Source organism: Spermophilus citellus (assembly GCF_964194105.1).
Source record: "Spermophilus citellus genome assembly, chromosome: 2".
In the NCBI taxonomy this organism is placed as follows: domain Eukaryota; kingdom Metazoa; phylum Chordata; class Mammalia; order Rodentia; family Sciuridae; genus Spermophilus; species Spermophilus citellus.
The window spans coordinates 160,340,004-160,355,599 of NC_138183.1; the positions used below are offsets into that span (position 1 = coordinate 160,340,004).

General features: G+C 35.7%; 1 protein-coding gene across 5 annotated transcripts in view; it reads right to left on the minus strand.

Moving 5' to 3' along the window:
- Positions 1-15,088, minus strand: part of ZC3H12C (zinc finger CCCH-type containing 12C) — a 62,172-nt gene extending 47,084 nt beyond the window's left edge. For 2 of the 5 annotated variants that reach the window (XR_014018842.1, XM_081266655.1), the window contains exon 1: positions 14,704-15,036. Coding sequence is in view for 3 of the 5 variants with exons in the window: in XM_081266655.1 (XP_081122781.1) it covers positions 14,704-14,727 (24 nt within the window). In the remaining 2 variants the exon portion in view is untranslated. Of the gene's footprint in view, positions 1-14,071; positions 14,468-14,490; positions 14,671-14,703 lie in introns of those variants that run through there. The other 3 variants (XM_081266658.1, XM_081266657.1, XM_081266659.1) reach the window with 3 other exon arrangements.
- Positions 15,089-15,596: the final 508 nt, after the last annotated feature.

A 15,596-nucleotide genomic window follows, 5' to 3' on the forward strand; every position in this document is an offset into this window, starting at 1 on the left:
TATTTTTGCATGCACATGCTTCTGCATACATTTGAAAATTGGTGACAAATTTTCCAAAAAGCTGTCGAAAGACTGATGAAGATTATGCTCCACCAATACTTGCTTAAAAAGTGCTACTGACTTACTAAAGTGTTTAATCAAGAACAATTCACTGAAGTTTGCTTTACCTTTCAATAGAGTTCTCTATATTTCTTCATAGGGAACTTACACATTTCTTATTAAACTTATCTTTAAATATTTTGCTTTTTGTTTTTGCTGCTGTGAATGGAGGTTTTTCTTTCCCCATTATATTTTCTAAGTGGTTATACTGTTGGTATCTACACTATACATAAAACATTAGTGAACTAGAATTCTTAGTGTTTCCATTAGTGTTCACTGAGGCTCTTGGGCTTTCCAGATGCATATAATAATACAGAATTATCTGCTTACCCCTCTCTTGCTTCATGCTTTTGTCTGAATGTTATAATATAAAAATAGCAAAGAACAATGGTTATTTTGTGTTGTTTCAATATTAATAGGAGTGATTTAATGTTTTTGTATTATATACATAGTATATGTATATATGTATATTATGTATTTGAATATACACATATATATATTTGTCTTTATACATAAAAGACTGTGGGCAGATTAACTTCCGCACCTCTCAGTGTCTTCAGCTGTGAGAGAAAAAAAGGATATAATAGGGTTGTTTTGAAATTTAATAACCAATAAACACAAACTCTTAAAACAGTGTCAGGTTTAGGGTAAGCACTCAACAAGTATTAGCTGCATGTAGTTATAGGTTCATAAACACATATGTAAAGCACTATATACAGTCTTTTAAAAAATAAAAAAAATTATAGAAGCACATTTTTTCTACATGATTTAAAGAAAAAAATCAGGAATTTGGATTACAATAAAATGATCTATTAAGATGAGTACATAATTTTTTTCTTACTATGAATTTCATTACTAGAAACATGATAACATTTTAGTGAAATATCAGTATAAATATATATTTTAATGAGAATTTTTGTATCAATAATCTTAAAACTCAAATCATTTTCTGTAACTTATTTGCTTTGCTACAATACACTATTATTTTGCTGACTTAAAAGGTACACGATATTTCATCCAAAACTATTTCTCAATGGTCACTGCCAAAGAGAGCTAAACTAATTTAGTCTTCTTGTTCCTCTATAGGCATCACTATTTCTTAAGACCTGATTTACTGATGTTTTCAGAAATTTCCCTAAATACTTAATTTTATAGTACAATTTATTCCAGCATGGATTCCAAAGGAAAGAGTTGAGCAAGAGGGTGATTTTATAATTTATGGATATAAGAACCAATACCATACCATGTCCTCTCCCCTAAACTAACCAAGTAACTTGAAGAAGTTACTTAACTTCTCTATGTCTCAGTTTCCTTAACACTACTAGCAGCACAGGTTTATTATGAGGATAAAATTAGTTAATAAATATAATAATTTAGAAATGTGCCTGTCACATACGAAATGCAAAAATGTATATTTAAAAATATTTAGATTATAAGTAAAACTTTAGTTCAAAAAAGAAAACTCAATTTACACTATTTTATTTGATATAATTCTGAAAGTTCTCTCCTTTTTAATATAGAAGAAAGAATATTGTGCAGGCAGAGGCTGTAATTGTGTCCACTAACTTTTCTTATCACACATTTAATAGAAACAAGAAATCAAGTGACTTGGGAACTCAAATGCCCTACTCTATTCCTTTGTTCATGGTTATTTACCATATGAATTTACAAAATAAATACTTTAGAACAATGTTTATCAAAGGGAAGGGGACATAATATCTAGTTCAGAAAACCTAAACGTATCTAACTGGAAATTAAGTGCCATAAAATATTTTGGCTTATGAAATAATTAGAAAATGTTACCAACTGGTTAAAAATGTAAATATAAAAATTGTTGACCATAGTGTTTTAGAAAAAATATAGTAATTTAATGGTGGGCAGGAGTGAAGGGAAGAGACAAAAATGTAAGAGAATATAATAAATACCTGAAAGAAAATAAAGAGCTTCTTCTGTAGAAAAAATATTAAAACTTTGATTTTAGTTTAACAATACTGACAGTGTGTATTATTTTAAAATACATGGCTGTAGACAGAGCAGCCATCTTTCTCTACCTCTCCCATAATATAATTTCATTAATCTTTTAATTTCTAGTAACAGAATTTTCCTAAATAAAACTCTTAATTTATATACTCTTCAAAGTTAGCTTCCTCCAAAGATCTATAAATTAACAATTAAAAAGTTAAAGCTACTCTGATATAAAGGGGGAGACTCAAAGTGGGATAGGGAGGGAGAGCATGGGAGGATGATTATTTCTTGATAAGGAAGAGGGGTGGGAGGAAAAGGGAGGGGGAAGGGGAATAGCAAGGATAGGGGAGTGTGATGGTCATCATTATACAAAATATATGTAAGAAGATTTGAAGTTGGTATCAACATATCTTATATACAAACAGAGATATGAAAAATTGTGGTATATATGTGTATTAACAATTGTAATGCATAAAAAGGAACTAGTTTTATAAGCAAAAACTTGAATAAACATTAAAAAAATTATACTGAATAAAAAAAGTTAAAGCTATAACAATTTTCCCCTAAAATAATTGTCACTTGACAAAATTACTTGTGTTAAAAAAATGATTCCTATATTGAGTTTATTTTATTGATGGTAATATAACTTAAATACAGAGCATTTTATAGATATTAGCTAGTTGATCAGATTTTATTTCAAAATTCTATACATTTTAAATGTAATACTTGGAAGAAAGGCAGGAAAATGGCAGTTATAGAATGATCATGTGGTCAAACCAAGTGAGAGGTTAAATGAAAACTAATTCATTTATTCACTCAAGAAACATTTATTTGAATGGTTACCATGAGAAAGGATTACTGCTAAGTGAAGGAGAGAGATTACAAGTATGAATACAGTTGCCATGCTTAAGGAGCACATAATTTATTAGGAAAACCAGATAAATGAACATCTGCATAATACAGGGCATGCCAAAATTAATATTCTTTATAGAGATATGTCATAGAGTACAAGAGACAAAAGACATAGCCTCAGATGTAGGAAGGTTCTGCAAGGTGACATATGTGCAAATGACTGATGACACATTCCTATATGCACTATATGGTGTATGTGTCTTTTGAAGGGGAAGAGTAGGGAAAGGCAATGATAAAAGAATTGTTGCCTACAGAGGAGCACTGACCAAAGATCCAGAGGTCTTGGAGATGATAAAACATATAAAACACTGATTAATATAGCTAGAGAAGTGGCTAGAAAGTCAGGATGTGGCTGGTTCATAGTAAGTCTTGAATATCATACTGAGGAATTTCAACTTTGGTAATGGGAACTACTAACAGTTTTTTAAAAAGGCAATGGTATATTGCTACCCATGTTTCAGAAAGGTAATGGGGAACTACTATAGGTTTCTGACATGTGCTTTTAAAAATGTTTTAGGATAATAACTCCAAATGCATTACTTTTTATTAGTTTTGGGGTGGCAAAAGGTGACCAATAGCTAAATTTATGCAGAGAAAAAATGAGATTCTTTCTAAGATAGAGTCAGTGAGTCTAGTTAGGACTTGATACCAAAGAAAAAGGGGAGTAATTAAAAAAAAAACCTGATGGCATCAAATGAGACAAACATTACAAATATATTACAGAATGACAGGGAAGAGGGCTTGAGTAAAGGCTATAATGGACACTGAGGGAGTTATTTCTTTTTTTTTAATTTGTTTTAATTAGTTACACATGACAGTACAATGATCTTGACATATTGAGGGAGTTATTTCTATGAAGTGAAAAGAGGTGGAATGAATGGGAAATTATTCTTTACCATGTTTTTATGCTACAGACACCTTTCTCAGTGGATACACTCTTTTCAAAGTAATGCTTTTAAATATGTAAAACAAAAACATAGGGTTGCATTTCAAAGGAAGCCAATTATACTGAAGTATAGTCATTAAAATATTAAAAACTGCAACAGTGAAATATATGCCTTTTTATTAACACATTAAAATAAAAGATGAAGCAGAAGATCTAAAAAAAACCGATCACGATTTAGAAATAGTTAAAAATGCAAATGAGGGGCCAGGGTTGTGGCTAAGCCATAGAGCACTTGCCTAGCATACAAGAGGCACTGGGTTCGATCGCCGGCACCACATAAAAATACACAAATAAAATAAGGGTATTGTGTCCATCTACAACTAAATTTTTTTTTAAAGTGCAAATGATACTTCAGGGTATTTACTTCAACTGGAATATGATTTCTGCTATTAATATTGGGCTTGTTGCTTACATTCATAATTGAGAGAAATGCTAAATTTCAATTAGAGGATATGAAAATAAAGATGTAAATTTTTCCCATCAGGCATCACAGAACCAATGGAACACAGGTTGAAAATGCCTGGTAAAGATATAAGATTTTATTCCCATCAGGCATCACAGAACCAATGGAACACAGGTTGAAAATGCCTGGTAAAGATAAGATTTTGCTGAAAAAGAGATGATGGCATATGTTAGGCAAGAAAAGATTAAGATACAGAAAGATATTTTGGGTGGTGGTGGAAAGCAAATAGAAGAGTTTCAAAAGAAGTCTCTTCTCCCCTTTTTTGGGTATAAAAACTTTAATAGTTTCAGTGCAGCAGGAGATGAAAGATATGTGCGTGCACATATGTGTATAAAAAAGAATAATAGACCATAACTTTAAAAGGAAAGGAAAACAGTAAAGTAGGGAAAACAACAGACTTGGTTCTATCAGGAAACCAATGACTTTCTTTTATCCCATAATTCTCTGGTAAAACTAACCAGCCTTCAACCTTCAACTCTGTACTCTTCCCTGGTCTCCATAAGATTCAGTGGGCCAAGATGGAATGGGAGTAAAAAGAGACAAGGAAAAAGGCCTCTGGCAGGGAACTACCAGTCATGGGAGCAGAAGGTTAATTTTTGCTGCTGTTCCACCTCCTTTTCTAAGCCTGTTTACTCTTTCCCAGCACTGCAGATTCCTAGAGGCTTCACATTGCCATTTGGCAGTCTATTTCCATTCTTGTTACTCCTTCCAACATCTTTCCCACCAAAAATCCAAACTCCAAAAGAAAGATCAGTGAGAGTGTTAAGACACTTAAATGGTTAAAATAATTAAACATTTAAATGTGAAGAATTCTTGAGATAAGGAATATTCTGTGGATATTATAAGGATACTTAAGATAAAATGATTGAGGAAATTGTTAAATATAAAATTTTAGTATCTACTATTCTCAACCTCCTTCCTTATCCTTGCACCTTACTTCCTGTGTGTGTGTATATATGTATGAGTGTATGCACACACATGTGTGCAGGAGTTAAGAGGCTGGGAGTTAGAACCAATTTACCCCACTTCTCATTCTTGGAAGAAAATTTTAAATCATTGGGTTTGGTGAACAAAAAACTAACAGGGAAGTAAACATCTGGCAATTAAATGTATCAGTGTTCAAAACAAGAATTTCTAAAAATAAGTGACCATTTTATTTGACCTTCTAATTCTGAATGTCTTTCTAAGAGGTAACACAAAAAGTTGAATAAGAGACTATTGCACATTGAGAAGTATGAGAATTCTATATACTATAGGTTTACAAATGAAAATCATTTCAAGATTATGACATATGTATATCTATGTTGAACTATCTTGCTTACACTAGGTACATACTATCAAGTAAGTCTCAATCTATTAAAATGCACATAAAAGTTAAGCACTCATTTGCTATCAAAGTAGGAAATAAACACTTATGATCTACCTGTTATATTGAAGACTGTGTAGGCCCAAGACTCAGCACCCAGTAGCACACTTGCCAAATTAACATTCTGGTTTCTGGCTGTCACTCAGGAGTTCCAAAGTGCTTTCTCCACCTGCCACATCTTCATTCAGGTGCTTTCACAGCATGGGTGGGTCTAGAAGCTAAGTTGCAGCTGCCAACCTGGTACATGCTTCACAGCCAGCCAGGCCAGCAGAAAAATATCCTACCTCAACCAAATTCACAAAAATCAATTTTCTGAAGTTTTTTTTCCCCTTATAAGGTGATTCCTTATTGTTTTTAAAAAAATCACACTTGAAAAAATATACCATCTATCCTCTGGGGCTAGTCTCAGCATAGAAAATCTTTCTGATTTATGAGATCAGGATTTAACTTCAAACATTAGCTGCCGCTTGTTCCTTGCTGATGTTCTTATTCAAAAGGGAGGTTTTAAAGACCCTAGGACCAGTCTGAGGCTCTCTCATTAATATATCAGAAGACCTCCAAGAATACTGAAAAGTACGTAACTTAATGGGGAAATAAAAGGGCAGTGTGTGATGCATTAGGAGTTTGTTATTTGTGTTACTTATAGGAGTCACCAGAATCACTACCAATCTCCATTCTCAAGATGTGGAGCTGGTTCTAAATGCTGAATTCTATGATTATTTTGGTCAGTTTATTTTTCCCATCCATAAACAGGACAGGAAAGAGCCGTTAATTTGTACTTCCAAAGCTAACCATCTTGGAGTAAGGGTGGGAGTTTTCAAAAAATACTCCCTGATACACTGTTAAACTAATAAAGAGAGCATAGTTGTCATCATGGAAAAGTCACAGGTACCTTCTCAACTTCTAATGCCCAGAAAACCTCTAGAAGGGAGTGCAACAGGGCCAGAAGTGTGCAGATTAGTAGGGAAACTCCATTTAAGGACTCAAATGCTTTAAATACAAGCTAGGAAATGAGTTAATTTTGAAAGTTACACCATTCTGTCCTTACACAAAGAGGACAAAAGCCCTGACAATCCAAAGCATAAGATTTATTTTTCTTATTCACAGGCCTTCAGTGATGATGATGGTATTAAACTCTAAGGTACATAAATATTTAAACAACAGCAACAAAAAATATGACTCTTACTCAAGTACTGATTTAATAATTTACCATGAGATACTTGATTTCAAAGCTGACATACAGATATTTGCACTAGACCAACTTTTTCAAAGCCTTGAGAAAAATTCAAACTTTGAGAGTAGGGCATGATACATAAAAAATAAGTTACAAGCAGACAGATAACTCACATAAAATTCCAATTAACTCTATTGTTATAAAAAATAAAATTTTAGACTATTTAGAAATGGATCATAATAAAATGTTCACCTATGAGATGTGGCCAAACTGATAATCCATGATGTAAATTTTTTAATAGATATAAAAAGGAATTAAACGTTTAAATCAGAAAGGTTAATATGAGCAAATAATTCAAAATAAAGCTGAACAAAAGAATAAAATTAAAGGCAGAAATAAATAAATTGGGAAGCAAAAATAAGTAAAACTGGTTAATAAGGATTAGAGGTACAGCTCAGTGACAGAATGCATTCTTAGTATGCAAAGGCCCTGGGTTCAACACTCAGAGTCAAAAACAAGTGATTTGGTGAATAAAATGAAGAGCTGGTTCTAAATGCTGAATGAATGAACAAATGAATGAGTGAATAACTTCAGAAAAGTATAACCAAGAGGTCAGAGAACACTACAACTATATAATATAAATTTAATATTCAATGAAATGGGTTAAATGTCAACATTTCTGCGTAAAACATTATGTCAATAAATTAAGAATCCATAATCAAAGTTGACTTAAGCAGTTGCAAGTATAAATAACCATGGAAGAATAAAAACTTTTTAAGATTTCTATATGACATTCCGTTCCTGCCAAAGTATGTTATATCAATAGGTTCTATGAACCTATGAACGTGTTCTAGCAAAACCTCAAAGCATCAAGTCTCTCTTCTGTTTCTTAGATTATTCTAAGGCACCAAAGATGGAAGGCATCCCAACTAGTTTGTGAGGCTAGCATAACTCTGTTGATAAAAACCCACAGGTACCACCCAAACTTATCAAATATACATCTACTCTTACTTATATAAAAAGTCCTAAATTTAACAAAAGTAAATTATATGGTATATTGAAAGTTTTAAAATATACATTAAGAGATTTTTCTAACATTAAACAACTTTGTTAACCAACTCATTACATGTATTGGTTAAATGCTTTTATTGGATCGATGTGAAAGATGTTATATCAAGAGTGTCTAGATTTTTGGTTTACGAAGCTGAGAAGGAGACAGTATTTACTAAGAAAGGAACAGATTTGGAATAAAAGTTTTGTTGATAGTTTCAGTTTCAGATACCAATAGAGCTCTCTACAAAGCAGCAGTGTACAAGACAGAAGTCAAGACTGAAGACATAATGTGGTAATTATCAGTTCACAGATGGTATTTTAAAATATAATATTGGATAGACTTGTTTTCGAAGAGTACAGAAAAAAGTATAGAAGCACACTTTTAATAATCTAAGGATAGGAAGGCACCATCTAGATTAGTGGCTACCATATTTTACTGTAGCTTATATTTGCTATATCTAATCATTTTGGGCAAGCTAAATTAGGATTTCAGCACAAAAATATTTAATAAAAATCTCATGGTATCACAATGTGATTTGACAGTTTCTTAAAAATTTTGTTTCAGTTTCACTGCACTTTGGAGGCTTGTAAATTATTAGAAGCTTTTTTTGAGAGAAGGGCAGTAGTCTTCAAACAGTTTTCTGCAAAGATGCATAAGGAAATTGGTAAGGGGGGCACAGGGACTCTCACTTTAAGACTTTAGTTGAATGAAGAGCTTTTTTTCCCAGAGGATATAAACTGTTGTCACTGACTTTTAACCAAATTTTTTAGATATGACATAACAAGTGGACAACTGTGAAAAGAATAGGTCTCAAATTTTAAAATAGAGAGACAAGGATAGAATAATTAAATGGAATGAAAATAGTAAATTTTCAGCCTTATTGGAGTTACAATAGTTGACTATTTGCTCAATTAAAAATGAAGAGATGATATCTAAATTATCTAAATATTAGAAATGTATAGCTGCAGACATTTCTTAAAAGATCCTTTAGGAGCTAGGGATTATAGGCATGCACCAATCCGCCCAGCAATGCATACACTTTCACAAGGATTTTTTACAATGAAATTTTTAAAAATGAAAACAAGAACACCAATATTTTAAGTTACATATAAGCAAGAAATATAGATTATTTCACTATCATTTTGTACTTTTCCTGTATTTTATAAATGTGATAAAATGTGCCAAAATATTAAATTCTAAATCTAATTTAAAAGGATAAAATGAAGTAGTCAAAATAGTAAAAATGGATTTTAGAAAACACCTCCTCATTAAAACTATTTTTCCTATGCATGATAATGTTAATTTAACACAATTATGCCCATGATTTTTATTACTTAAGCCACTTTTCTATCTTAGCAAAAATAGAAATAATGTATTTTATCTAAAATAGATCATTTATTGCACATAGATCTGCACTAGTCATTTTAAATTAAAGCAAAATTTCAGAAGTATTTAATTCACTAACTCAATGGGGCCAAAGAACAAGAACACAAACATTAAAAAAGCATAAGCCAACAATGAGGAGACAGCCTCAATTATATGGGAAAACTTCCCTGTAGATGTACAAAATAATAAAAATAAATTATAAAGTAAAAGCCTAGATTTCAAACAGACTAAATCTCAGAATAAGGATAAAATAAGCCCACCAATTTTGAATGGGAAATGAGTACAGATGACTAAGAACAAAGAACAAAAACTAATTTTAGCTTTATCCTTTACTTTGTCTAGTAATAGATTTGAAAGCCCTCTGAAAAACCTAAAATATAAGCTGACATTTTAGTAACAATAAAAGTAAACTTCATTATTGGCAATTCCAAGCACTTGGAACATAACTGGGAGCCAGAGAAAAAGTAGAAAAACAAAACAAATAAATAAAATCTCTGTCCAATGAAATGAATGGATTCATTTCATAATATTGAACTGTTCTTTGTGCTAAGTACTTTTACTTTCATTATCTTGAATTATGAGAAAACAACTCTGCAAAGTTAATGTGTTTCATAGGTGAATAATCAAAGAGATATTAAGAATCTTGCCTAGAGTCACAGGTAGAATATGGCAGGGCCAGAATTCAACTGTATATCTACCTTAGGTCACAGCCTTAACCTGCTCTCTCCATACAGTGTGAACATTCACTTCTCAATCTAGACTCTTTGAACATCCTATAATCACTGCCTAGAAGTTTTATTTCAGATATATTATTAGCTTCTTGTCATCCAGTTTCACAATCCACAGCAGATATCATCTGCAAATTAGAGGAAGGGAATGACAATGTCAGCAAGGAACAGCTAATATCAAGGAGAGAACAAAAATCATTGCTATGAATGAATATCAATAATTGATTCCTGCTACCTCATCACCTAAAATAAACAGCATAGAAGTATTGTTATTTAATTTAGGGTAAATTAGAAATCTAAATAATTCAGGTCAAGTTATTTAGCATCTCTAGTTCCATCACCTGCAAGGCAGGAAAATAAAAGTGCAGCATACACTTTATATAGTTGTTATCAAACTACATTACGTAATGTAAGTTCTAAATTGTGCCTAGCATAGAGTTAAGGAACAATAAATATTAGCTATTGTTACCTCTCAAAATAATTTATATCACAGGATATATATTATTTGAAAACAGGAAAATACAATGTGAACTATTCTTCCTTTTAAAACAGAGAAAAATGTTTTGCTCTTAAAAACTGGTATTTTGGAAAATTCATGTTTATAATATTCTTACCTTGCTAAAGGAGGTAATTGAAGTTAATTATATTCTTAAAAGGCAAATGTATATTCTTCCTCAAGCAATCACATAATATATTCTAAGTTAATTTTTAAATGCCTGACTATCAGTTGTGTATTTGCTCTGTAACGATCATCATAATCATCATAACCATCTATTATTGTTGTTGTTGTTCGTCAGTCATAACCATCACTAACAGATCATTGGTTAATCCTCAGGACAAGTCTATACACTGGGTAATTTTTTTTTAATAGATGAAGAGCAGAGACAGAAAAAAGCAGAAATGAGGAAGAAACAGCTCTTATCTAATCTGCAAGTATTATGAAGAAATATATAGTATTTCGAAAATGGGGAATTAAGCAATTACTTCTGAATTGCTTAATTTGAAAAACAAATGCTTGTCATTTGTTTTTACTTTAAAGTTCATGTACAAATTCTGCAAACTACATAAATATGAATGCAAATAATTGGAACAATCTTGACTAAAATATTTACATAACTTATTTCTGGGTGAGGAGATTTCACATGAACTTAAGTTTCCTCCATACTTTACTTTTCTTAATCAACACATCAGTACTTTAAAATATAGTACCACATGCCAGTACTTTACAATATAAGTATAAAAGTAAGCATTAAAATTAGAGATTAATACCCATCTAACACATTGTCAAAGATTTTAAAAGTCAGTATTTAATGAGTGTAAACATGGGGTGAAATCAACACTCTGACTCTTTGCTAATGGGTATATACACATCAATACAACTTTTGGTTAAAAAAACCATCAAAAACTTTAAGGCTTATTCTCTTTGATCATTATTTCTTGGAATCCATCCGAAAGACATACTAAAGAAAAAAATTTTTACTGAGATATTCATATCATTATAATATTAAAATATTGGGGGAAAAGCACACATGTCTAACTGCAATAGAATGATTACATAAAAATAATCCATTTTTAGGAAGGAAATGTTTGAAATATTTTGAATGTCATAAGAAAATCCTTAGTTTGTTATATAGGAATGGGAAGGTGGAATTCAAAATGCTATCAACAATAAAATTCCAAGTATATAGGAAAATGTTATGTCTTTTTAGAAACAAACTCCCACGTAAGATCATTCTATTCTATTATTTAAACCTTAAACTAAAAGATTAATCTATTAACATTTATTATTATAGAGACCTTAATTTTTGTTTTAAGGAGAACTAAGTTGGGACTCTCTGCTAGTAATAACTGTGGACAAATGCTGCAGGCCCATAAGGTATATTAACATTTAAAGTTTTTTTTTAAGAACATTTGGTAGATTTAAGATCAAATGTAGAAACCAGAATCTCAATATTTTAGGTGTAAATGTGGAATAGTGATTTAATACATTTATATTATTTGCTGACCATCTTACAAACTATATCCCAAGATTTGCCTTCTTAATCACCCACTACTCCAATGTGCCACAAGCTTCAGATGCAGGTCCATCCACTATCTGCTTTCCTGCTACAGCTCATTGACTCATTTACTTACTTGGAAATGGCTCCCACCCAGGTATATGCACATGAATCCTACCTTGTAATTTATCCCTTTAGAGGTCAGGGGTCTTACTCAGCACCTATACTGATATTAAATTATTTGCCAAGGGAACAAGATGAGCAGTAACTGGCAGATTCGTTTACAATAATATATTCCAAGGCTAAAAAGACAAAACTTTTCTTACTTGTTTTTTAAAAAACTGCTATGTAATCAGAATCAAAGAATTCTTCTAGTTTATATAAGAAAACAATGAAAACCTCTAAGCAGATATAAAATGATAACACCTTATACATATATTATATTAATTAAAAAATAAATGTAGAAATCACTGTGGGCTGCTAGAATCAGGGCAAAGTAAAAAATGAGAAAAAAATGTTTTAAAGATACAATTTCTATTAATCACTTGGGGTCCAATTTGGCAGATGCAACCCATCAAAACATAGCTCCAGAGAAGCCTGAAATATAGAATATTTTATTATTCTGGTAATTAAAACAAAAACTTAGTAAAAGGAAGTGATAAATAAAACTCCCATCAGCATACAAGCATTCCAAGTGTCTGTTTTCTATCCATTAATATTTTCCATTATACTACTTTCCATCAGACTTTGATTATTAAATGGGGTGCGTGTGTGTAAAATAATTATCTCTTTCTTGTTGTTTTAAGTTTACTTTGGGCTATGGGAGTAGAGCAGTGGTAGAGTGTCTAGAATGTGGGAGGTCCTGGGTTCAATACCCAGAAAAAAAAACAACTCACTTTATTTTGCTTATAATGTTTAAGTACATTTACAATACTAGAAGAACTGCAACTTACTTTGAAAGTAAAACCATTCTTTAAATAAAGATATTCAAACATTTTGAATTATGGATTCATTAGTCAACTATGATATTTTTATGGTACCTTCAAGGAGACTAAGTTAGGTAACTTAATATAAGCAGGCCACATTAGAAAAAAGGTGTATAGAGGGGCAAGTCTAAAATAGTCATCTTCCTGAGCTTGTCACAGTAAAATTTATTTTACAAATATTTAGTCAGCTATCTACATATTCAAACATCAGAGAATACAAAAAAATTCAAGATACGGTACTAAAACTAAATGAATTTTGGCCTATGTCAGAGATGAAATAAATGGAACTCAAACCCTCTGTACTCCTGACTTTCTATGGTTTTTGGAAAGTCCAAAAAATGTATTTGAGGCGTATTTCCTATTTTCTGTTTACATTAACATTAGAAAATGAAAAACTCAGTGAGGAAATAAGAACTGAACAACCTTCCCAAATTTCTGAATATACAGTACTCAGGCCCAAGGATATCTGCATCTATTCTAAGGTGGTTAAAAAAACACAAAAAAACACTGAATCAATAAGCGCCTGATGGGCCTGGAGATAGTCCAACAGTCTTGCAACCAATGGGAAAACTTTCCCTAAATCGAGATTAGTGTTTCATCTCTTTACCACAAAACACAATGCAGGACTGTTAACGGGTACCCAAAAGGCAAGAGGCGCAGTTAAGAGAACTCAGTACTTGGAAGCTACCTCTGTTTTTCAGGACTTTAAGCGGTAAAGGATGAAACAGTTTAAGGAAGAAAAGCGGGATTCATTTCTCCAAGTTATATCTATAGCACCTCTTTGTAAGGAGTTAAACATGTGAAGTAGCCGAGCTAAAAGGAACGCCTGGTGTGAAAGGGAACTGGGCTGGAGCCTGAGCAGAGAGGGAGAAGGAGGGACGCGGGAGGGGTGAGGGGTCTTCATCAGGACCGGCCGAGTGGGGTGGTAGGATGGAGCGATGGATAATAAAAGCGAACGGCTGGGGCCGGATCCGAGATGTCGGCTGATGCCTCACCCCACGAGCGCGCGAGGGTCCGAGCCGCAGCGGCACAGCTTTGGGTCCGTTTCCACCGCGGACGCCGGAGCCCGCCTCCATGTTCGGCCGCCGTGCCCCCGGCCTGGAGGGAGCCGACCAGTGCCCTAGGCCGCGGGGCCGGACACCGGCCTCACCTCGCCCGAAATCCTGGCGGGACCGGAGCCGCCCGCAGAGGATGCGCTGGGCTTTCCGCTCCGTGCCACCTGAGTGGCGGGAGCTCGGCGACTCGACCTCGGGCAGTGCGACCCGCCTGGGCCTGGAGATCACCCGGCTCGGCCGCTCCGGTCCCAGCCCGGCGTCCAGACGCGGCCTCCCGGCCCCCTGGCCTCCCCACGTCCGTTCCTTCAGCGTCCCTCTCGCCGCCGTCGGCACCCCAACCCCCTACCCGGAGGACAAACCTGGGGGCCGCTACCCGGCATGGCCAATCCCGCGAGGAAGCGGCGAGCGGGCGGCGGGGCCCGCGGCCACAGCGGCCAGCTCGGCCCTCCCCGCGCCGAACCGCGCCCGTCCGCTCGCCCTCTAAGCGGGCCGCGGCCCCAGAGCGCCCCTCTCACGGCTGGCACAGCTCACACCCCACAGTCGCGCGCGCCGGGATCTGTTGCTCAACCTACTTGCAGTCTCTTCTCAGCAGCCATCACATGCTCTGGGAGCCGGGGCAGCCCCGGGGCCCTGCGGCAGGCGGCCGCCTTTCGCCTCAGCCCTGGGCCGCCGCGGCAGCCGCTAGGGCGCAGGGCAAGAGGGAGGCTTCCCCATGCCGCCCGCCCGCCCGGCCAGCCGGCCGCAAGCCGGGGCCCCGGCTCGGGCGCGCCCCCGGCCCTCGGCTCGGCCCGCCGCCCGCGCCGCTGCTCCGCCGGCGAGAGCGAACTCGCCTCGGCCGCCTGCCGCCTCGCTCCTTGCCCGCCCGCCGGCAGCCGCCGCCGCGCGCCGCTTCCTCCTCCCCTTCTCTCTTTTCCTTCTCCTTCGCCGCCTCTGGAGCCGAGGTTGGCAAACCAGCACCTGCTGCTGGAGATCGCCGAGAACTGAAACAGGAAACCCTGAGCCAGGGGGAAAACCCGGGAGGCGTGGAGAAGGGTGAGGGGAGTTGCTGGGACCTGTCGGGCTCTACCCGGCTGCTGGGGCTGCCCGAGGTTCCCGCGCCTCCTCCCCTCTCACCCATTCCCTTTCCCGGCCCAACCCAGGGGTCCCGACCTCCCCTCGCCGCTCCCGCAGAGCTGTCCCGAGGGTGCGCCTGGGCTGGTCAACACCTTCTCCGCCCAGCAACACGGATCATGCTCTGGGCATCAAGGGAATCAACGGGCTCCCTTCTTAGGGCATGTTTCCCGTGGTTGTTTATTTATTATCTATATTCTACACGGAGGGGGGAAAAAAAACCACACCCTGCATAAACAAGACTATTAAGGAAATTTAAGCAAATGAGGCTATTGAGATTTCACCCTCAGGAAGGACTTCTTTCAACAAGGAAATTGGCCTTTTTGGAAATGGCAATCATGTCAAAATCAAGGTT